The sequence below is a fragment of the Harpia harpyja genome, chromosome 7 (assembly GCF_026419915.1).
Source record: "Harpia harpyja isolate bHarHar1 chromosome 7, bHarHar1 primary haplotype, whole genome shotgun sequence".
Lineage (NCBI taxonomy): Eukaryota > Metazoa > Chordata > Aves > Accipitriformes > Accipitridae > Harpia > Harpia harpyja.
The window spans coordinates 28,088,440-28,112,593 of NC_068946.1; the positions used below are offsets into that span (position 1 = coordinate 28,088,440).

Sequence of the window (24,154 nt, forward strand, 5' to 3'; positions counted from 1 at the left end):
TGCCGGGCAGGGCCTGAGTGCCTGCCTGCACCTCGCCGGTGCTTCGGTGCCTGGCTCAGCACAGCACCGTAAGGGAGAGCTCTCCACACTGGCACAAAACCAGATCACTGAACTCAGTAGGAAAATGTTCCCTCAGCTGCAGCGATGAGGTTTTGCAATTCATAACTAAGAAAGAGAAGAAGGGGCAGAAGAAGGGTAAAAACCAGAACTGCGTGCTGAGCTGTCTGAGGCAGCACCAGCCTCTCCCGGGCTGTGCATGCGCACACACACACGTGCGCACATACAACAGTGTCTTCTAAGGAACTATGGCCAACTAATTGCAGAGAGACTCGGGGGAGAGGAAATGAAATGAAAAATTGAGTCTGAGTTATAAAAATAAGTAATTTTTATCCTACTTGCAGGAGGCTTATATTAATTAAACATTATTACAGCGAATGAGATGGGGAGGGTTATTAAGTCTGGGGCTGGCTGTAAGTGTTCTCTTCTCTGCTGTTGCCTGAGGCTCCACTGAGCTCCAGATATTAATCTTCTAAAGCACTCAAATGCTGAAGAGATAAACACTTGAAATATGAAAATGTTTTTCTCCATAGCAGACACTGTGACCCTATGTCACGCCAAAGAATTTGTCAGATGTCCATATAGGCTGCACTTACAGCATTACCGTGTCTCTTAGAAAGATGCCGAGCACCTCAGGAGCTGAAGAGAGAAATGATGTGTGCATTTGTGTGGGGGTGATTTGTGTGTGGAGATGTAGCAGATTCTCCTCTTCCCATATGTTTCTGGAATACATATTTTCCTCTTTAGCACTGCCTACCAGGTGTTGGCTGCACGGCTTTCCAACTGGCTGGCGGCACTGCCAATCTGGCCAGCGCCTCTGCCAGGTGGCTAACAGGTTCGCCTGAATGTTTGCATCTCAAGACTCAACCTTACCAGGGGGAGGGCGGGGAGGAGCCCACAGCATGCACAGCTCCCTGGGTGCATGGCATGCAGACACTGGAGTCACCGGGCATCAGGGCAGAGCTGAACACAGGTAGGATCAGCCAGTTCTCCCTGCGGGAGCCTTGAGTTTCATAAGCAATGACTGATAGTGAAGAGATGTGATACTATGGTGATGCAGTCTACTGTTATGAGGAAACTGGAAAACGTTCTTCATGCCACCCGTGCCACAAAGTCAATGAGGGTAAGGAAAGGGGACTAGTCCTGGGGCAAGTTCCAAGATGTGAAGCTGAAGAACTTGATCTATCAACCACACTGCCAGAGGCAGGCTCCCTTCCAACCCATGCCAGCACATCTCAGTGAGGTCCTCCATAAATTAGGCTCTGCCATGCTCATGCAAATCTTCTGCTTCAAAAGCACAGAAGAGAAAAAGAGCAAAAGTCAAACAGCAAGAAGCTGGCATATTTCAGCATTCTTAGGGCTTAGCTCATCCTTCACTTGGAGGAGGCTGAAATCCAGCCTATGCAAGCCCAGAGTGCAGAATAGCTGAAGACTATAGGCAATCCAAGCAACATATGGGAAGAAGCAATGCATCTCTAACAAAAGAGGAAATGCATTCTGTGGAAAAAGCATTGGGTCCTACAGAGGACATTTGGATCAGGATGTGGAACAAAGCCTGGGCTAACCTTCATGGTCACAGGGGATTCAAAGCCCACTGTCTGATTCAAGGCTATCTCAAGAGGATAGTTAGTATAATTCAGTGCCAGCAGTCACAGTCCTATAAATAAGTCATGAACATACAGCCAAGCATCTGAAAGCTTTCACAAAAGAAAACGGTCAGCTCTGCACAGCCTTCACAACTCTTGATAGGTGTGCAATTATCAGTCATACTGTTCACACAGAGAAAGCCCCATCAGCTCCCTCTTCCCTGCTTTGGTATGGTATTAACCATCTTACCAGGCACAGTCTCAGGGCTTGGTTCAGAGTTGCCAATCCAGGTGCTTGTAGGCTGAAAAGACCACGTATAACCCATTGCCAAGTCGTGTGACCAACCACAGAGGTCTCCAGGGAGATCAAAGTTGCAGTTGAAGTTCGCAGGGAGGTGGAAATCTTATAAAAAGAAATAGAAGCAAAATAAAGTTGGATTAAAAAATTACTTACCCACGAAGGATTGCTATTAAAAAACAACCCAAAACTAAAATAGCTGACAAGCCATAAATACTGAAGAAAGCATGAAATCTCACTCACACGGATGCTTTTAACCTATCTCACATTTCGTCAGCTCCAGGGATCAGCCTTAAGTTCTGCATCATCAAAATGCTCACACCATGTCCTGTGGCTAATCCACCAAACTAAGCAAATATAAAAGCAAGTACCAAATGCTTCCAGACTCTAATCAGCACCTTCTCTTCATCCCCTAGAGCGGTCAAATATTAAATGCCTTCTTAAATGTCAGGGAAGAGCACTTCCTGAGTGCCCTGTGCTCATCAGTTCCTGCTCTGGCTCCAAAAGGAGAATCTCAAGTGCTCCAGAAACCCAGCTCCTGAGTGACAGATCTAGCCACTTGCACCAGACGGGAGCTGTCTGTCAACGTGGTGAGCTGTCACTCACCGCTTCCTACCTCCTCGTGGAAATGCTACCAGGGGAAACGTGGGGCCACCATGAGCTCAAGCTTTTGGATTCTGAGTGAAAGGAGCCAGCCTCTATTTCTAGCTCCGCTATGGACTCACCACATGGTCTTTGGGCGAGTCATTTAACTTTTCATCTGTGAAACAGGAGTAGAGCTAATTCGCCTGTGTCAACAGCTTTAAAAGCTCTGGAGAGCCTTCCTGCAGAGACAAGTCTGTGAGCAGGAGGGCACATGCCAGGGACTGCATGTAGCAGCGAGGCAGCTGCTGGCTCCTTCAGTCAGGGAAGCAGCCATAAGGCACGGAGGCTGCAGAAATGGTCTGAGACCATCCCAAGCACTCAGCGGACATGCACGTCAGAGCCCAATTATAGGCTGGACTTTTCCTGAGCAGAGAGGAAGTTTTAAATCACAGTGCCCACAAAATGAGCGATAGCCAGAAGGAGGTGAGTGACTCAAGCAATAGGCATCAGGGAAACTTTGCTGTGAGGGACAGAGGGCTTGCTTTACATGCTCCCACTCCGAAATAAAACAATGCAGATCATGGATCCTTTTATTCCAATCTAATCTCATACCCTGGAGAGCAGCATTGTTTCTGTTTGGCTGTCATAAATCTGATTGTCCACAGAAAAACACTCATTGTTTATGGAGTATGAGAATGAAAATTGTTGCTAAATCTGAGGGAAGCTGACGGGGAGGCTGGTTCCATGCTCCACGGCATACTCCGCTCACTCTCTTGCCCTGGACTGCACCCAGGAATTGTGTTGTTGCAGAGACTATTACTGGCCTAAATTTCCTCTTGGCAGTTTCCCAAGTGCCTCAATGGTAGCAGGGTTGCACAGGCTTATCACTGAGGCAAAGCAATGAGACTCAGGCCCTTTGAGCTACTGCTGCAACTTGCATTTCCAGAACTGAACTACGTCAGAATCCTGATGGGAGGTGTGAAAAAAACAATTAATGTTCTTTTTAAATTTTATTAATTTTAAAACCCATTAATTTTTCTCTGGGACTGGAAGCTGAAGTGACAGAAGTCCTCGGAGCTATCTCAAAGGATAGCTTTTCCTCATGAGATTTCTTGTTGAAGTCCTTGTGTAAATGCCCCAACCCCAGTGCTGAGGCCCAGGCTCTGCTGTCGTGCCCAGGGGCGTGCATCTCCTGTACACTGCACTGTACAGCTAACCCTGCACAGCTCTGCCAAGCCCTCTTCACTTAATCTGGATATTTTACAAGCTTTAGATGCTCACATCCCCCTTTCAAGGAGCAGAAGAGTATGATGTCTGCTTTTACAGGTAGGGATCTGAGGCAAAGAAGATTAGTCCCCTCCAGCACTGGCTCTTAACAAGCACAGCATGTAGTCTAAACTAACATTCAGCCTCTTCTATAGTCAGAAGAGGCAGGCAAGCGTCACAGATACCAAACCATTCCCTGTACGTCTGACAGCCACCTACGACTGGGAGGACAAACTCCGGCCTGGAGTTAGTGTTCCTCTCTCTCTGCTGCCTGCACAAGGAGCCCAGACTGTTCTCCTAAATTTTAAGCAGCTGGTATTAGGGAAGATGTTCCTTAACAGATAGGTGTTCAGGATATCAGTCTTCTCTACATGTCGTGATTTAATCCCACAGTTGTGACCTCTGCAAAAGGAGCCCTGCATACCAGGCAGTCTGAATCTCTCCCCTGAATCACCTTCTGAATTTATGACACCCAGCCAAGGGGATCTGGAACAGAGGTGGCTCTAAACAGGGCACTAAGTGAGTTTCTTCAGGTCACGTAAGGAAGCTGGGAGAGCAGCTCTTCAAGTCTCGTGCCCTAGGGACTGAATTAGCTGCTATCTCTTGCTTTTGCATCCTTCCTTGATATAACTTATCAGATTTTGGCAGGTTTTGTTTGGTTTTTTTTTTTATCTTAGCCTATCACTAATAATATTACTCTAAGCTTTCCAGGAATCAGCCCCATGTATAGGAGCTAATAGGAAGATAAGAGTATTTGCTTAGCTCTTAACCCATCGTTTATTGAGATAAAGATGTGCTGCTCTGATACATACCCTCCTCTTCTCCACAGCTATCACCACACTCGGTTGCCTCTTCATCAGTTGGGTATGGGATGGTGGTCTCTTCACTCTTCAAAGTGGGCACTAGCGTCTCTGCAGTGGGCTTTACATCTGAAAAAAATGGAGTAGAGATGCTATTTGCAATAGACAGTACAAAAAGCCCAGGCAGGAGGAAACAAAGCAAAAAATCTTTTTCTCATGTTCTTATAATGGCAGGAAGAAATAGAACAAGAATACCATGAAATTTCCACGTGCTACAAATGTCAGCATGGTTTGAACTTCAAGTGAACTGGCTGTTTCCATATGGGAGTTCCTTTGATTTAGAGTTCCCATTGGACAAGGCTCTTCTCTAGACATACATGCTACTTTTTCTCTTAATTTTTTAATCTACACTGGTGCTGGCAATCCGCTTAGCTGTCATTACTGGATAAGAGAGATCACAGGCAGAATGTCTTTTTCTTTCAGAAAGGCATATGACATGTTAAAAAAAACACACAACATTCCCACCAATTGTGCCAATTTATAAACCAAGTCACTCAAACCCACAAATGATGTAACCGCAAATGGACCCAGAGGATCCCATAGTGTGCTCTGGCTCACTGCAGAAAGCATCTGGTTTCACACTCCAGGCTCCTGACTACGCTTTCAAAGGGTCTCTGTCCAATTTCCCTCTCTCCAACATGGCCCGTGTGAAACAACCTCCAAGCAGGTGTCAGGGGAAATTTAAGCAAGAAAGGGAAGGATATTAAGATCAACAGTAAATGACATTAGATTCCAGCAGTCTCTTCTTTTACGGGTGTGTTAACTGGAGTACAGCAGGCTTGATTCTATCCACTTTTAAAAAGAGGCTGCTTTGCTCAGTTATGTGTGATTGTTTCTTTGTCAGCACCCTTCAGGATATCATTTAATAAAGCCAGAAGCAGGAGGAAATGGCTAAATACATTGAATATTTTCCATAGGCTCCTTTCTGCCCTTTTATTTTCCTGTTATTAAACATGTTGCACATAAACTCTCAGGGGTTTTTTACTTTTTTTTTTTTTACAGTGGCTGTCTTTTGTTCAGGATAAAATACCAAATAACCTCCAAGTCTTTGAATTTGTAAGTTCAAATTTGTTACAACCCCATAAAACTCCAAATGCAACCAAGAAGCAAATTGCAAGCAGCCAGGCACAGAAAAATGTCATAAAAAAAGAAAAAAAAAAGCAGCAGGTGAAGGCAACATATCAAAAGATGCAAGTTATTTAGAGCTGGTACATTTTTTTAGGTTGTTGTTCTTGTATATTGAGATTTATAGCTGAAATGTGACAATGTGGAAGGACCTTGAAAGCCAAGTCCCATACGGGACACAGATGCTGAGCGGATGTAAATCAACAGTATTGCACTGCCCTGGACAAGCTGCAGAAATGTATCTTGAAAAATCAGTTACCATGGCAGAGCCACAACACGATGGTTACAAGAGATAATGAAAATAGCACGGAGGACAACGTGATGTGTGAAATGAAAAGTGAAAAAGAGGTCTTGCTTGCTCGCTTTTGCTCTCCCTGGCCCAGCAAGTGTCTGTGCAACTGGTGGTAACTACTGATCAAAATGCAAAGTCACTGAGCAATTGAAACCAGATGTTTGGAACTTCAAAGGAGAGAAAACCAGCTGCAAGTGAACATTCATCAATCTCCACTTTTCAGAGGAAAAATTTTGGCAGGTCTTTGAAAGAAGCCAATTGCAGACTGCCTGCTTCCCAATTTTTGAGTTACTAGCCAACTAGTTTGTGAGCCCAGTTGCTGTTAAGTTACCTGTTTGACTCAGTAATTAAGATGCTCATTGCTGATAAGAAATAGAAACTGCTGGGCAGGGTACACATGGGCTTAGGCCTTCACTCGAAAACATTTTCAATCAGCTTGTTTTAATCCATCTCTTAATCTTGTTCCCAAGCAAATGTAATTGCCTGGGTTTTCACAGCCAGTTCTGCAGCGTGCCTGGGTCCTCCTAGCAAAGGAGGGTCGTATCCTGGCATTGTCAAGGACTGCTGCATGTAGCCAGCCTGGATTTAGCATGCAGATAATGCTATGGGCTATCTCTGCTCCCCAGGTTGCATCAGGGATATGAATGCTTTCTATAACATGGTGAATCCACAAGATTACAAACCCTGCTCTGATTACAAAGCTGAATGCCTGTAGATCAATAAAGCTACGAATATTTATGACTTGGCAGTTGAATTTTAAACATTACAATGTGCAAATGATTAGACAGCCACACTGGGAAATGACCATAAAGCACCCTGCCTGGAAAAAACATGGGCTGTTGCTGCTGATACTGAAACTGAGCGTGGACATAGCTGTAAAAGAAAATTTGGACCAAAAATAGCCCAAGAAGTTGAGGATACCAAATGCCTCATCTCCAATTTGGAGGAGTGCAATGGAGGGGCTGACATGTACATGGTCAGACGTCTTGTGTGACTGCCTCCCTTTGCGGCAGTGATGCAGCACTGTGATGCACCAGCCAGCAATGGTCTGCACAGATCTGGCAGCTGGAGACTCCTGGGAGCTGCAGGAAGCTGCGATGTGGGAGCTGCCCAACCACTTCTGCACAGAGCCTCAGCTCCCGCTGCTTGCATGAAAACCATGGCACCTGCTTTTCCTACAACATCCCAAAGATGTTGTAAGATTTAAATTAAGATCTAATCTTGATTTGAAGTTTAGATCATTTACAATGGATTCCAAGTCCAGGGGGAGATTTGATATTGACTTCAAAGGTGACAAATGATCATTATTAATTGTGTGTACATGTGTTGCGTGATTTGCTGTTAACTGTTTGTAATGCATCTCACAGCACATCACAGGAGAAAAAGGTAGTAAAGACTCCACAAAAGGGTGGAAAAAATCTCTGTGTCTTTTAAGCTTCCTTGAATGGGAATTCTTACAAGAAAATGCCTTCTACAGATGTGTTTATAAAATGGAAATAATACCTCTTTATCACTGACATCTGGAAACCAGATTCAGATTTAAGCAGATTATTAAAAACCAAAATAGATTAAAAAAAGGGACAACTAGCCCCTGGCACTGAAAAGCAAGCATCAGACCCAATGAGCTGTTGGGTGCATTTTTGGCTTTTGGGCATGAAATCATGGAGCAATCAATCATCACTGAGCCTCAAGAGGGTCAGAGGCACAACCTCTACTGATCCCAGTGAGTGTGTTAGACAGTTTTCACTTCTGTATTAAAAACAATGGTGGCTGCAAGGCATACCACTTGTGAAAAACAGGTGGGCAAAAGTGAACAAACTTCCCTGTTCTTAGGGATGTTGTAGAGATGTCGTAGAGCTAAATGCCCAACCTTGTCTGCAAAAGGATTTCCACATGGGGTTCAATGAGAGAGGGACAGTTTTTTTTACAGCAAAGCCTTATTGGGGCAGTTCAAGATACCTGTACTGGTCACTGCACCCCTCTTCTGTGCCTCTGCTTCTCTTCCTACTCTTTGTCTTATCCATTTGGATTAAAAAGCCCAAATGTTATCTAACACAGAGACTGGGAAAGCCTGCACAACATCCAGATAAAAGATCTGAAAGGAGGGAGAAGGGAGTTGGGGACAAATCCTGCATGGGGCTCTGTGAAAGCTTGGATTGGGGTCCAAACATTGCTGCTACATTCTGCATCAAGGCCAGATCTTTTAAGGTGGAAGCAAAAAGATGGGGTCAGGCCACACTGCAAGTCCTACCTTCACGGCTGCAGTCTCCCTGCAATGGCATGGCCCTGAGATGGGACAGCAGGGAGAGAAATAACCTTACACTTGCATGTTGCTGGTTTAGTGCCTGCCACAACTCCGATGGAGCCAGTGGGCAGAGGCTCAGGGGCTCCTACCTGTCCAGTCGCAGCCCAGCACCTCCAGGCGCATTCCTATTCCTGCTGGGGACCACCTCTCTGGGTGCACTCGGACGTACTGGGCAGGAACAGGGTCAAACCTCCGGACTTCAGGGATATCATAGTGAATGTTGCCTTCAAAAAGCTACAGAGAGAGAGAGAGAGAGAGAGAAAAGGCAAGTGATGCGTGCATCCCACATGCTCTCCACCAGACTTGATAATTTGGGTCTGGCAGGACGCAGCCACAGTTTGAAATAGTTTAGTTGCCCAACTCCAGGCCATCGAGTCCAGCTGAGCGGAAATTGGGATGTTCCTCCTCAGTTTCAAGAGGACCAGACAGACTGTTTCTAAGAAACTTGCACAATCTCTCTTGGCCTCTGCTTAATATCCAGGGGTCAGATTCTGATCCAAGCCATGCAGGGGAAGCCTGGGGAATATCCACTAACTTCACATATAAATAAGATCAGGTTTGTCCTTTGGCAAATAAAGACGCTACTGCATGTTCTAGGATAGTGTAAACGCTCAGTTTTCCTCACAGTCCAAGTACTGCTGCTTTTCAGCTTACGTGCACGCACTCAAGTCTGTGGGGAATAAACAGAGGGCTATAGATAGCATCAGGCCTTCTAAGACTCATTTGTAGGATCAGGAAAAGTTAAACCACCCAAATTTTCAGAAGCAGATGAGTTTCCACAAAAACAGAACAGGCAGTAGCAGAGAATTTGTTTATTCCTCAAGCCCCCTGCCACCCCCATACCACTAAGCAGAAAGATTATGGGGAACTCCAACGATAGGGGAAAACCACAGGGAATTTCAGGGTCACACCAGTGTGGCAAAAGGGACTTCAGATATAGCAAATTTCCCAAAGAGAAGTTGTGATTCACCTTCCTCTTCCAGAGGTGCAAGCCACAACAGCAGCACCTTTACCCTTAAAATACGTAATTAGTTTGTGTCAAACATAATCAAACACACCATCTTGTGGGCTCTGACCTGCAGGGGCTGGGAGGACCAGAAGGTGATGTCCACATCCCCAGGCCTGGTCCACAATAAGAAATGAAGGGAAATTGCCATCCCTGGGGCAAGGTGGAACCTACAGCCTCTAGTACAGCTTAGGAGCAGGACCAGGGGACACAACCTGGGATTTCACGGTGACAACCCAAAATCCCAAGGTCTCTGTGGGGAGATACAGCTGATTTCCCAAGAACCCATCAGGCAGACTGAAGATAGCCAGAAACATATCTCATTTTGCAGCTGCTCCATGCAGTGCCTACCTTGGCTTGCATTGTTTTGGGGTCCTGGATGAAGTCCCAGTCCTTTCCATTCATGCTGTAGGCCACCTTAAACTTCTTCACAAAGGAGCGGGACTCGGTGGTGGTCACACTGTCCCCTCCACGAGCCCCCTGAATAATGACGCCTTTGATATTCTTTGGGACGCCAAGGTCCACCTGCAGCCACTCCTCCCCAGGCTGGGCTTGGGGGACGCGAGGAAACCAGCCTGAGCGGCTGCTCACCAGGCGGGCCATGCTGGGAGACCAGTCATAGCCTCTGATGGAAGAGGCTGAGATCTGTGAGTCAGGGATGAGGCCGGAAAGCATTCCCAACAAGTTGGAGCAGGGCGAATCTGCAGGAAAGGAAAGGGCATGAACAGCTGGGGCGGTCGAAGGGAGTGCTTGTGGTTTTCCCCATAGGTTTAAGCTCTGGGCACTACATCAGCACCAGCACTGGGTGCTTCCCCCTTGCCTCCGGGGCCTGGGTGCCTGTCCCCCCAAGCACATCCCTTGGGATGGGTGCCTCTATGCTGCTCATAGTGTCACTGTTCCCACCTCAATCAGCCATGACAGCTGTGGGGGACAGCACCCTGGGACAGGCTGTTAGATGGACAGAAAGGAGGGCTGAGGCCAAGGGGAGGAGGGGACCCTCACCGGTGATGCGGCAGCCATACAGCTCCAGCCTCAGGGCGATGCCGTTGTGCCAGCTCTGGGGACGGATGCGCACGAAGCGTGTGAGCACCGGGCTGTGGATCTTGTTGAGAACCACCTCCGTGGCATCCTCATTGGCCTGAAAAGTCTGCAAGGGAGAGGGTGCACAAATACCGTTACATCCTCTCCAGGCAGAAAGAAATAACCAGATCAGTAGCTGAAATAATCTCAGCAGGGAAAACCGAGGAGAGGCTTTCTGGGCTGGCCCAGCCTCCGGCCAGGGCAAGCACCCAGGGGCAGGCAGGGAGCGCTGACCCACTGGCAGGACAGCAGGGTGGATGGAGTCGCCCATCAGGCAGGATACCCAGGAGCTTGCTGCCCTGCTGCCTCTCACGGCACCCCGAGGCACCTTGGACTATCAGGCCACAGCCGCTTCGAGCTTGCCCCCAAACCTAGAGCCACTCCAATGCAAAAGGCCGGATGTGCCCGAACGCTGCGTGAGATCTTGCCTCCCCTCCATGGGTAAACGGGCTGACATCCTGACACATCCTCGCAACCAAGTTCCACTAGGAAACATCATGTGCAAGCAGTGGTGTGAGCAGGGAGGATGCTGCCCCTGCCTGGGGTGACAAGCTGCTGCCCCAGCCAGCCCCTTCCCCCCGCCTATCCCACACACATGCAGCCCGCCACACAGAGACAGCCTTTCAGGAGAGTTTATGATCCAACAAAATATGAAAAGGCTGCTGCCCTACCAGATGGCCATAATCAGTAACTACCAGATGGACATTAGATCCACCTCTCTTGCCCATTATTTTAATAGGCCAGACAAGGACTGGATACTTGTGTTCTCTTTCAGGCTGCAAAGCCATAGCAGTGAAAAGGGGGAAAAGAGGAAATAACCAACGTAAGGGTAATTTTCAATCCTTTCTCTGCCCCCAGCAGAAAGCACTAAAGGTCACAGACCGAGGTTGCAGGCATCGTCTGCTTCCCCTCCAAGAACGCAGGCTCTTGGGACAAGGCTAAAGCATCCTCCAATCTCAGCCAGGAGCCGCATCCGCACTGAGATAGATGTTGGCTGGGCTCTTCTGCAGGCTCCTACCCTGCATATGCCATGCTAAGCACAGGAGCTCCCACTAAGTTTATCTCAGAGTGAAGCAGGAAAGTGTAATCTCTGGCACCGATCTCCTTCTGTTGGAGGCAAGAGTCAAACAATTCAACTGCAGATCCCTGTGATCCGGGACAGAAAAAGGGGTGAGGCTGTATCCTGGCCTCTCGCCTTGAATAGCAGTTAAGAAGCATTTTATAAGCCTCCCACTGCTCTAGGCCTGCTGATGGCACATGTTACTGCTCTTGTCCCAGGATCCAGCACGCCAGGGCACGAAGAGGGTGTTTGCAGAGGGGGACAGCATCTGTTCGCAGCACCACAACCAGCTCTGGGCTGCCCCTGTGCATCACTGTCCAGCCTGGAACAGCGGCACTCCTGCCAGGGCAGGGAGCAGCCACCCCACAGAGGGCCTTGGCTGCAAATCTGGCTGGTAATTGGGATTTGGGGTTGATGTGAACTTGAGCAGAAATGCTAATCTGGAGAATATATATCATGCTGCTACCGTTTAGCAACGCAGCATGGTTTATGTGTTTTTAATATCCTATTTTATCCTGTCTGACCCCACTTCCCATCCTTTTCCTTGCTCAGCAGACACCAAATACCATTTTTTCCAGCAGGAGAGCTATAAGAAGAGTGGTTACTGTGAAACACTCTCCAGGCATGCATGTGTGTGTGTCTTGTAAACCTGTGGGAACACACACACACACAGAGGCTGAAAGGATACATTTCCACACCACAGCAAAGCCTCCAGCTTTATGTCAACACAGAAGCCGACACACAACACCTTACCTCTAAACCTAACACCAGAAGACAGGAAATGTTTATCTGAGCTGGTGCAACTATCTTAGCAGGAGGAGCAGCACGTCAGGTCAGCCCAAAGGTCCCTCTGTCCCAGGGGGCGGCTCCTGATGGTGGCCCCAGCAGATGCCTAGGGGCAGCAAGCCCGGGGGAGTCTTCTCCTGGCAACCTCTCTTCACTTCCCACAATCAGCAGTTTGAAGACTCCATGAGCCAAAGGTTGCATATGGACCAGCATGTTTAACAGTCACTGACGAGGTTTGCTGCTCTTTTTGGTTTAACATATTTCTAGTTTTGTTCTTTTTTAGTTCACTTCGCACATACAAGCATCAGGGGCCAGAATCCAAATTTACACCAGCGTAATTTGTTGCTGACTTCTGCAAAGTCAAGCTTGACAGAAAGCAGAAGCAGGACTGAGCCCAAAAACTTTATCACTACCACATGCATTGCTGAAAGCATCTCTTACACGACCTTAGTCCCAACCACCTGCTTCCAAGGAGAGCAACCTCAATTCTGCTTTAGATTTGGGGCCCAGTAATTTCCTCAGACTAGATGACATTCAACACGCTATGGAACTCTGAATCGGGGCCTTGACACTCCGGACTGCCAGTTTATGAGGGCAGAAATGGCACCTGACTTCTAGCTCTAGTATCAGCCACATTGACAGGATCTGCCCCAGTGAACCTTGTTTCTGAAAAGCCCCAAGTTATCATAGACGGTCATTGCTTCGCACCGTGTTCAGCATAACAGGAAGGGGCCATTTTCAGAGGGCAGGTGCTTAGTGCTGTTAGAGAAGCGGGGTCTTCCTGCGTGCCTGGCCTTTCAGCCTCCTTCCCAAGTGGAAATGCATCGCGAGCCCGCAGGTCCCGATGCTTCTGACCAGGGTCTGGCCCTGAACATATGATTTCTCTGCACTGAAAATGCTGACCCCAAAGCCTGAGCACACTGTGGAGAGAGTCCTATTGACTTGAACAGGCTCTACATCCTGCCTCAAATTAGCACTCACGGCATGGGAAGAAGTAGCAGGAAAATGTGTGAAATTGGGAGTGCCAAGAAAGCAAAGATTTCTTCCCCCTTACCAAAATAGAACATTGCTATTCCTCCCATCCTATCTGCTTCCCATCCCACTCAGCACATATTTTGAGCCAAGTCTTCAAATGGTGTAAATCAACATATTGCCATCGAAGTATAAGAAGTCACAGTAATTTACACCAGCAGAAAAAAAAATCTGGCTGTGATCTAGGGAGATAGATAGATACAACTCAGCAGAGAGCACACATGCGCATGCGCATGCACACGCACACGCGCTGAAGGGTGACGGAGCCAGAAGACGAATGGGAAAACCATTAACAAATTAAAAGCACCTTCCAAGAAGCAGCCAAGGGACTCACTTTCACTGCTGCATCAAAAAGCTGCCCATCCCCTCCCCATATACTTCATGTTTACTTCCGTTTTAGTCCAGTTGGCAGGTCTACATGTAAAATTAAATTGATAATCAATGAGAGCTGACCTGCTTAATTAATTTGCTGCAGAAAGCAAGTGGTGGGAGATGATGCCTAGGCTAGAGGAGGATCGGGCATGTTTTCCATGTGCACACACATGCAAGCTCCACACCAACACTTACAAGTTGTATTTCTGACATGTTGGAACGGCCACAGGGTGATGGGGGGATTTCTGAAGCTGCATTAGTTCCAGTGGGTATGGGCATTGTGCCAACAGCAGTTTGGAGTGAAGGGAGTGAAGGACAGGGAGACAAAAAGCACCATGAAGTTAAAGAGGCAATGAGTCAGGGAGGGGGCAGGAGGTAACCCCTCTCCCACTTTATTTATTGTGCTGCTTGGCCACTATGCAATTTCTTGGGGAGCTAAAGAAAGCAGCTAGGGGAGGCAGAGGAGAAGGCCAAGGATGGCAGCAGCCCTGCCTTCATCCGTATGTATGTGTCTCTCTGGACCCACTAGATTTACTGCAGGATTATGTTACACCCGTGGAGACAGAGCCCTGGAACAGAGCATGCTAACAGGATTAGGGCTTCAGGATTTAGACAGAGAAGCATGAAGGAGAAAAGTAGGGGAGATTATTTTCCTTGTCAGATAGGGAAAGCATAAAATGGGGCATGTCTGATGGTGGGAGGATTCTGGCTCAAGTGGAGGGTGGATAGTTCTGGATTTATTAAATCCAGGAACAAGGAGGTAAAAGAAAAATGATACTTGGCAACACTCAACAAAGCACAGCCGTCTGGGCAAGGCACAGTGTGCTGGGCTGGGCTTGCCAGCGCCGTGTCTTTGAGAGGCTCCACTCAGATCCGGGAGTCACCAGGGACACAAGGAGTGGCACTCTGTTAGCCTGCAAAGGAGATATCAGGCCTAGAAGTACAAAGCTGCAGCCTTGCTAGGAAAGCCAGGGCTGTAATTCTCCCCTGGTACTGCACCATGGGTGAATGCAGCAGGCTGCCTTTCCCAAAGCTGGATGTCTTTGTCCCGCCTGCAAAAGCAGCAGAAGCAGGCTGGGACCTGGGGATGCTTCTAGGCAAACCCTCTGCACCATGATGTCTCTGTGCAGAAGCACTTGTAGCCTTCTGGCTGATCATACAAGCTTTTCCTGAGTTTTCCAGATAAAGAAGCCACAGGACTGAAACCTTTTCTCTCCCTCCCCCTGTGAATGAACACAGGAGACATTAAGAACTGAAAGGACAGAGGAATGCTCCTAAGGGAAGGCACAAGGGTCTCCAAAGAGTCATCCTCAATATTCCCTGCCAGCACCGAACACCTCTGACATCCTCAGCTCCATGCACAGCTGAGATATTCAGCTCTTTGCAGCAATTCAGCCTGCCTTCTTGCATCCACCTGAAATACCACCCAGGAAGGTTAGCTGATAACAAGCACAAAACCATCAAAATGAGTAGGAAATGGAAAATGCACATCAGCTGGATCTTGCTGCTATTTCTCATCCATTGACTCCTACAGGTTCTCAGAGCAAATGTTTCAGTCACATCCTCCCATTTTGCACACAGAGCAACAGAGGCAGCAAGAGCACCCATCACAGTCCCAAGCCACCCAGAATCCTGAGACCCATCCTGTCCCCCAGTCCCTCGCCACACTAGATGATCCCCGTGAGCTGATCTCTGCAGTTACTAGGACGGAGCGGCTGAGACCACACAGGAGCTGGAACCCGAGACCCTACAAAGAAGGAAATGAATCAGAATGGATGAGAGCTTTGTTTTCCGATAAAATCCTCATAGTTGAATCTGTCTGAAGAAAATGGCCAATACCAAAAGGTCAAATCCTGCCAGGTGCTCTTTTCCTTCCTTGGGTTCAAGAACGAGTTGTTGTTTTCCAAGACGTTTGCTAACAACTAGGTAAGATCTCAGCGTGCACACCAGGGTCGATGCCTGGAAGATAACGTCTGGGACCATCAACCCTGGATGACACAGAGGGGGATGCAAAAGTGAGAGCAAGAGTCAGAGCAGCCTTTCTGGGGCAGGGGTTGTTTGGTCCTGTCCCATGGGAACTTGCTGGTGGGTAGTAAGGGGTGGTGGCCGCTCTCTTCCCTCGGGGGACACACAGGAAGACAGCTCTGCACCTTCAGCCAGGTCACTGGGTTAGCCTCTCCCCTGGTCCCATGCCCTGGGCAAGGACAGAGCATCACCCCCTGGACACGGGGATGTCTGTGGTGTGCTGGGTGGGGCTTTGTGGGGAGCAGGCTGCCAGGCAGGGGGAAAGCCTGGCAGGGATGGGTCAGGAAGGAGAAGGTGTGAGTGTGGGGCTCCTCTCGTGCTCGCTACAGACCTGACGCTGCCTTCCCACTGCCTCCCCACCCCAGAAACGCAGCGGCACTCGGCACGGAAACAGCCCAGACAGCCCTCTCTGCTGCAAGCACATATTAATTTTGTTTTCCTCTGCTTCATCCTGCCTTTCCCGTTTCTCTCACCATGAGTGCCAGCGGCTGGGGACTCAAAGGTGAGCCATCATGTTTCACAAGGAAACACCCTGGTCCCACTCTCCTCTGAAACACCAGAGGAAGGGGAAATGGGGGTGAAAGAGAGCGGAAAGAAAGCAGGGGTCAGAGCTCCCCATCCTCGGCAGAGACCATCATCCCTTCTCCACCTCTCCTGCACTCGCTGGTTTTCACTTGCTTTATTTCCCTGATGAAGATGTAAATGTTAGCTGACCCACCTATAACATGGCAGAGCTTTGCTTTTGGCCCACACAGCCAGCAGAAATTCAGAGCAGTGCTTGATACACCCCATATGCCTATGTGTGCATGTGCATATATATATATATATGTATGTGTATATATATATATGTATGTGTATATATATATATACACATATATATCTGCATGTATATAGAGGAATAGAGAGTCCCTGTCTGTCCACCCCCTCCTCTCCCTCCCTGCTCCTCATGGCACCAAATCAAGCTGCGGCAGACTTGACAAATCTATTTGGCATGGTTCACTCCACTGTTGCAGCCTGAACCGTGCGGAGCGCCGCACTGACGCAGGGAGGAATCTGCACCTTGAATACAGACATCTGGGAGCTTGCCTAATGCAGGAATGGCGGGGATTAATGTGGGTGGGGAATGGGGGGCCAGAGCCCCTGGCACCAGGCCCATGAGCAAGGGGCTTTGCCCCAGCCCTGCTGCAGCTTGGCGGCTGGCAGCCAGTCATTCGGCAGGAAGGAAAAGCAGTCACCCGGATGCAAGGGGTATGCGAGCCACCAAAAAGCAATTACTTATCCTCCAGCCTCGGGAGGTGTCTGCTAAATTGAGGCCAGAACATGGGAATGAAGTGAGACTGGAATAAAGGAGTAAAAAAGGAGCAGTTTGATTTTTCTTCTATTTTATGAAGAGAGAAAACAGAGCAGAAAAAAGCTGATAGGACTCAAGGGTGAAATCCTGAAATGGTGGCAATTCACGTGGCTATGGGACAGCTTTGCGTTGACACCAGCCAGGCTTTAGGGTCTTGCTGGAGCGAAGTAAATTGGCCCAGCAGCACTGAAACCAACTGTGCTGTCCTGCTCCACCCTGGCTGAGGATCCAGTGTCCAATGCCTGGGACTGCAAGGATGGGACATCTACTTTTCCCTGTGACTAAAACCACCCTCCAGGCCAGATTCCCACCCCAGTTAGACTCTGAAAGGTAAATTTATTGCCAGTGGTTATTTGAAACACTGAACTGTGTATTTAGCCCATCTCTCTGCCTGGCATGTTGCCAATCTCCTGTCTGCCTCGACTTGCAGAAATGGTCCCAGTGAGACCTCAAACTCTCGCATTTCCACGGGGTGCCCGGGGTGAGGAGAGACAGCCCCAGTTCACAGAAAGGTCTGCCGCAGTCAGTGGGTCCTAGGAGAGCACAGAGCCTCCACACCAGCACATGGCCACCGCATTAGGGTTATATGTGAGCTCTGCCATGAGCTGCAGTCCCGGAGCCAGCCCGCCCTAGGTCTGGGGGAGCTCAGCTGTTGACTCTCCTATGGGGTGCTGGGATGCCCTGTGCCTCCATTTCCCTACCTCTAAAATAGGACTAACACCACCTCACTGGCACGTGAGGAGCTTAAATACTCCAAATATTGGAGGCATGAGACCCTGCTAGGGGCCTCTGCACAGAGGACTCATTCTGGGAAGCAGAGTGAATCTGAACCATGAGACACACTTGTGGGGAAGGGGAAATCACATGGCCCGGAAGGGAAGGAAATGTCTGGATGAATCCTGGACAAGGCAGGCTACTGCATTTCATGCCAGCACTGCCTGTGCCAGCAAATGGAGGGGACAGCTAATTTAACAGAAGTGCTGAGCAAGCAGAAATTGCTGGGACGTGCATGCGGGGGAAGTGTGTCGGACCCCAGCCACCGAGTTCACACAGACAGATTATGGCACATAAACAGGGAGGACCTGAGCTGCAGCAGCAGTGCTGGTGGGCACCACAAAAGAGCAGGAAAGGGCTTTCCTGAGGTGCCCTTAACCAGGTGACAACCACACAATCAAGGCAAATGACAGAGCAGGACCAGCCTGGCCCCATGGCTGCCTTAACACCCCTCCCCATATACGCCAAAGCTTCCATGCGGACCACCTCGAGCTTGCTTTCCCTGGCCATGCAGCAGCCCCTGCAAGGCTTGGAATGGCTGAACACTGATATTTACCCTCCCTCCCCCTTGCTCCCATCTCTGTGCCTCCCAGAAACACAGCAAGAGCGTGCAGCAGCTCCCAGGGCTCAATGCACCCTTGCTGACCACGCCTGCTAGAGCAGATCCCACAGCTCTGGCAGCCTGAATTGCTCCTCATTATTTATTGTTCATTTTGTTCTCTGGGATGGTGCGATCCCCTCTTAGGATTTGTGCCCTTTCATTTCCAGGCCTCAGTAACTCCTGAACTACAGTTTCATGTGGTTTTGTGATTGTTAACCCAGCATGCAGATGGGGCTACGGCCATAAAAGCTCAATGAATCTTGTATGGCAAAACACAGGCTGTGAAAGCATTTTCTCCTTCATTTGCAGTCAAAGAACATACTCTCGCCACCACGAAAGATGCAACCGCAGCCAGGTTTTCCAAGGAATAGTGTTTCCTCATTGGTGTGCAGAGGAGAAAGGACTATTTCTGCTCAGAGCATCATCAGTCTTTTAGCCCTCATCAGAAAAAAGGTTCCTCACAGATTAAACCCTCCAGGCCTGTAAAATCTCTCTGTTGTCTTCCCTCCTGTCAGCTGCAAGACTCACCAAGGTGCATGCAAAAGAGATAAAAAGGCCTTTACCTTGTGGTTTTTCCCATGTCGGTACATCATCCAGTCCTCCCCATTGGTGCTGACCTCCAGCTTGTAGGTACGGACATAGTAGCCATTCTGGGTTTCTCTCGAGATGGCACCCTGTGTGGCAATGGCTGTGAGCACAGTCAGGAATTGGAGGTCCACCTTTCCAGGGGAAAAAGTGACAAGAGAGAGAGTGGTGACCACCTGAGAGCCCAGGCTGGCTAGTTACTTCCTCTCTCTGTGTCTGAAGAATGAAAAGCTGCAATATCAGTCTATATTGCTCCATCTGTGGGCGCACATTTCAACAGGCACAAACCTCCCCAGGCTGACTTCAGCAGGATACTTGCAGATAGGACCATGGGACAAGAGTAACTAAGGATCTTGATGTCTGTCCATATGGGACCTTCCTGCCTCAGACCAAGCAACAGGATCTGCACAGAAGCTCATGTCCATTAAAGCAGGACAGAGGCTGACTTTTTCCATGGAAAATAAAAGCATAATGTCCAATTAGCAAGTGCTGCAGTTCTTGGTTTTTCCTTGGTTTTTGCCTTTTTTTTTTCTTTTTTTTTTTTTTACAACATGGGTTGAGAAAGGTCAGCAGAGCCGACTTGGTAGCACTGCCATGAATGAAGAATGAGATGTCTGCTAGAGGCAATGACATTCACCACCTCCCATTCCTAGTGCCCTTTAGCAAGCAATGTCTCATGGCAATGTGACACAGCCAGAAGCCCTGTGCGGACAGAGACTGTGGCTCTAACCAGCTCTGAGGGAAAGCCTTTGCTCTGTCAGCTCCCTACCTCACATTAGCCTGCTCATGCTCCCCCTGCATCACTGATGAGATAAATATAATGCTAGTTGTTTTTTCATGTGCCCCCTGGAGACTTTGGTCCTCAGGCCAGTGGCGGAGTCAGTGGCCCTTGTAAGTGGCAGAGGTCCCTCAGTCTCTGTCAGTATGCTGGGAAGTCCATCAAAGTTTTGGGCAGGAAGGAAGGGGTGGGAGAGGGACAGCGGGTCGAGTCAGCCCTCGTGCAGGCATGCTAATGGGAGAGCCAGCCCACTGCATTTCATGGAGGCACTGCAGCTCCCCTGCTGCTCGCTCCCCATGAGCCACAGAGGCAATAAAAAATTCAACAAGCCTCTGTGGTCAAGGGTCAGTTTAATAGCATGACACTCTGTTTGGTGGGGGAAGAGGCGAGGGGGCTGGAAAGCGTGTGTACCTGGAGGTACTCTTTGTTGCTGTCTACATTGGGGGTCCAGCCATTGTCATCACTGTTGAGCCGGCTCTGTTGAGGGGTCCATCGCCCATCTGAGTAGGTGGAGGAGGCACTGATCTGCATGTTGGAGATCCTGCCAGACTCCATCCCCAGCGGCACGTTGCACTGGAAGTCTGGAGCGGACACACACACACATACACACAGATCAGCTTACAGTCTCTGTATTTCACTCCCAGGTGGAAGGCAGCCCTGAACTATCCTCCCCAGCTGACCCCGAGCAAAGCCGCCTGCCTGGAAGGATGAACAGATCTGCACCATCTTGCAGGTTGTGTGCGCTGACAGATGGCACTGAAAAACAAAAGACGGGGCAGCTTTATGTTTGCACGGCCCTCTGAAAACTAGTACAGTCCAGATCTTTCTCCCTTTCTCCATCTCTTTCACCTTTGCACAGTTTTCACACAGTTTCCCTTCCCTCCCACCATCTCCATCAAGATGTCCCAAGTCCCCTTGCCACAAAGTTCCCCAACTTTTTGAAGGCTGGAGGTGAAATCTAAGCACGGACAAGGCAAGGAGTAAAGGCAAGCACAATGGAAGGGTACTTACTGCTGTGCTGCCGGCAGGAATGTCAAGGCCTGGAATGGGCAGGTCTAAAGGTTTTGTGTGCATGTTGAGAGTATGGATACATGTGTGTATGTGTCTGTGTATATGTGCATGTGCTATGTGTGATATCAGGCCCATAGGAATTAACCAGCCAAGAATATGAAAGATTCTGGTATGCTTTCATTTGGGTTTCCTCACTTCTAAGGCTTTAAAAGTCACAATTAGCTCAATCTCATTGCATGTCTCATATATTTTATGGCAGCTGTCCTTAAAAACAATAGCAAAGAAAACATGGATAGGAAATACTGCATGGGCCCAAGCATGCTGCTGCTGTAAACCAATGGGGCCCCACCAAACTGCCTGTGTTTTTAATGTGGCCAAGTCAACCCTGGGTGGAAATGATGGGCCGAGTTAAGATCTCAGTGGTATTATTAAAGTTTCAATTTACACCAGCATAAATCAAAACAGGCCTGGCCCTTTAACAGCTCTTATGCTTGATTTCTCAAGCTTTGTGTGTCATTAACATTTTATTTCCCAATCCTTTTAAAGAACAGAATAGGAAGAGGATTAAAGAACAGATCAACTGAATGTCAAGATAGGCAATGGTGAAGAGCTCATGCTTGTCTGTAACTCTCACAGCCTCAGGAGAAGAGCAATCACAACCCAATCACAGAGCAAGAGCCTGTAACCCAGCTGCCCTAGTGCTGCACAACCCCTGCTCTCTGTCATAGGCTTTCAGTGTTGGGTCAGGGACTCCCTCTCTTTCTCTGGGATTGAGGGGTGTCCTGCAGGCTTCTTCCATTGTATCGCAGGTTCACTGCAAACCGAGGTCAAGAACTGTAGCTCTGATGTAAAAATACCATGGGAAAACAAAGTGAATCTTTCCTCGCCTGCAAGCATTATCACGAAGAATCAGAATGCTCTTCAATTCTCAAAACACACAACCTACTTCCTCCCTCCACATCAATTTACCTCACCTAATAAGGGATCTAAACCAAATTCTGGTTTGAAATTCTTAGAACTTTAGGCATATTTTAATTAGACAGCCAAGAAATTCCAATTTGTAGTGTGGGGCTGTGAATTTTTGGAAAACCAGAGAGAGGGAGAGTATTTTCCCCTGTGCTTTAATGAATCTGCTGCACCTGCTGGGCTGAAGTCTTCCCCTAAATCCTATGGGCTGAGCACATACATGAAGGATTCTATCCCAAAAGGTACTGAGAAGACTTCATGAGCAAGTGAAAAGTCAAAGAAAGGTCAGAAAGTGTGATTCTTACTGAAATCTCATTTCTATGAGAAACAGAGAACACACCTAGTATAACTGCTGTCTGCATTGCTGGTGGGGAACCAGCCCCTGGACACACTCTTGTCTGCCTCACTCTCGCATGTGCCAAGTGCAAGACTTGGGAAGAACAGGTGACACGACTGCCTATGTCATACGCACACATTTCCAACTTACTTTCTGGGACTTCCTGCTGGATCAAGTAGTACTGAGCAGAGAAACCATCTTTAGCCACTGCCAGGTCCGTGTGGAAGGTGAGTGAGAGGACGCCGGTGGTTGAGCGGATGTCCGACGGCATCTTAGTGCCACAGTACCTGCCTATCAAGGGGCCTACTGCAAAAGAAAGAGCAGCAAAGGTAATGCCTACTTTTCCACCAGTCAAACCCTCCCTGACCCTCCTGGGTCACCAGCAGATTGGCATTATTCAGCAGGGATACCTTAGCAGGACTGATTGGGATAAAAGAAAGACTTTGGGGATGGGCTATTTTTTACATCCGCTGGCCTGGTGCCATGCAGTATGCCGTGCAGAAATATCTACTGCAGCAGGCGCTGCTCTGCAATTTCTGGGAAATGCTCCAAACTGCTCTGTTTCTCTATGTTGGTACAGAATACGGAGGTCCTCCCAGCACTGCATGAACTCACTGCCCTTCCCTGAGGGAGGACCTGTGGTATCTTGGAGTGTCCCATGGGGCTCTTCAGATCAGTGGTTACAACAGAGCAGTAGTTTGGGGTTTAATGCATGCAGCCTTCTGCAAGTGCACCACCCCCACAGCTGGCCACAGAGTACCCCAATGGTGCAGCCACCTCTGAGGTTAGGCACCTTTGGTGTTCAGATACAGCCTGCACAGTTTTGGAGCTTTGTGAGACACCAAGAGAGGTTGAGGACAGCAGCGCAGCAACCCATGGCTTACCCTGAGGGATGCCGTCCCAGATGTCCAGCCAGTCGTACTTGCAGTCTCCTTCCCCTGCCTGCAGCGGGTCATGCTCAAGGTCGAAGAGCAGAAAGTGGAGGAGGATTTCTGTCTTTGGCTTGGCTATGATGGTGAAGACACAGTCCAGGTTGTGTGGATACTTGTCAGGGAAACCTGGAGACTCAATAGTGCCGTTGGAGGCAGTGAAGTTTCTGGAGCAGTCCTCAGACCCTGTAGTGGCAGGAAAAAACCCGCAGCTTTAGCAACAATGCAGTTTAACGTCAATAGCTTGACACTGTGGAACCCCCATTTTGAGCTTAGAGGGGTTGCGTATTCAGTTCTGGAAACGTCCTGTAACCCAAGAGCTGTGTGAATTCCTGCAAGGACCAACAGGGTGATTTTTCAAAGCTTTCCACAGGTGGAGAGACAAGGTCCATGCATTCACTGGAATGGACAGCATGGTTCTAAATCCCTGAGACAGCTCTGCAAATGTAACCTGTACAACACTGCTGATCCCCCTGCCAATTACTCCAAAACCAGGACTAGGAGAGCGATCCCATCCAAAGCCACCCAAAGCCATGGCAGTGATTTGGCAGGCCACCACCCTGCCATGTCCCCCACACCAGTGGTGGGGGCCCTGGTGGGAAAGGGAGGCCACACCAAGCTGGGCTGGGCTTCCCCTGCCAGCCCTAACCCCTGTGTCCACCACCCCAAAGCCCGCAAAGGGGCCAGCCAGCACACTGAGGGCTGCCATATGCTGTCCTCGCTGCTGCAGCTGCCACCCGCTGGCCATGCTGGCAAAGGGCCACAGCAGCTCCAGTTCTGTTGGAGGAGCCCTGATCGGGGAGGGGGCTGCCTGGGAAGGAGCAGAGAGGAGTAACAGGGATGTCATCTCTTTGGAAAAGCTGTCCCCAGGGGCTGGTCTCCTGCAACCTCTACTCCTCTGGCATGGACATCTGTGCCTCAGTTTCCTCTTGAGAAAATCAGGAAGCACAAATATTTACACAGTGAAAGGGCCCGGGGGAGGGTCCCAATGTCTCCACTGTTAGCTGAAAACTCTCAGGAAGTGTGCAGTTAGTCTGTGGCCCCCTGAGACCCATGCACGGGACGAGGGCCAGCTCCAGCATACATC

General features: G+C 48.9%; 1 protein-coding gene across 6 annotated transcripts in view; it reads right to left on the reverse strand.

The window, feature by feature from the left end:
• NRP2 (neuropilin 2) overlaps positions 1 to 24,154 on the reverse strand; it is a 90,259-nt gene that overhangs the window by 33,007 nt on the left and 33,098 nt on the right. For all 6 annotated transcript variants that reach the window (XM_052791747.1, XM_052791748.1, XM_052791746.1 and 3 more), the window contains exons 4-12: positions 23,023 to 23,253; positions 22,289 to 22,444; positions 20,236 to 20,405; positions 19,025 to 19,180; positions 10,383 to 10,527; positions 9,732 to 10,081; positions 8,464 to 8,608; positions 4,605 to 4,721; positions 1,894 to 2,046 (exon numbers count right to left, since the gene is read on the reverse strand). In XM_052791747.1, the coding sequence (XP_052647707.1) occupies positions 1,894 to 2,046; positions 4,605 to 4,721; positions 8,464 to 8,608; positions 9,732 to 10,081; positions 10,383 to 10,527; positions 19,025 to 19,180; positions 20,236 to 20,405; positions 22,289 to 22,444; positions 23,023 to 23,253 (1,623 nt within the window). The remainder of the gene's footprint in view (positions 1 to 1,893; positions 2,047 to 4,604; positions 4,722 to 8,463; positions 8,609 to 9,731; positions 10,082 to 10,382; positions 10,528 to 19,024; positions 19,181 to 20,235; positions 20,406 to 22,288; positions 22,445 to 23,022; positions 23,254 to 24,154) is intronic.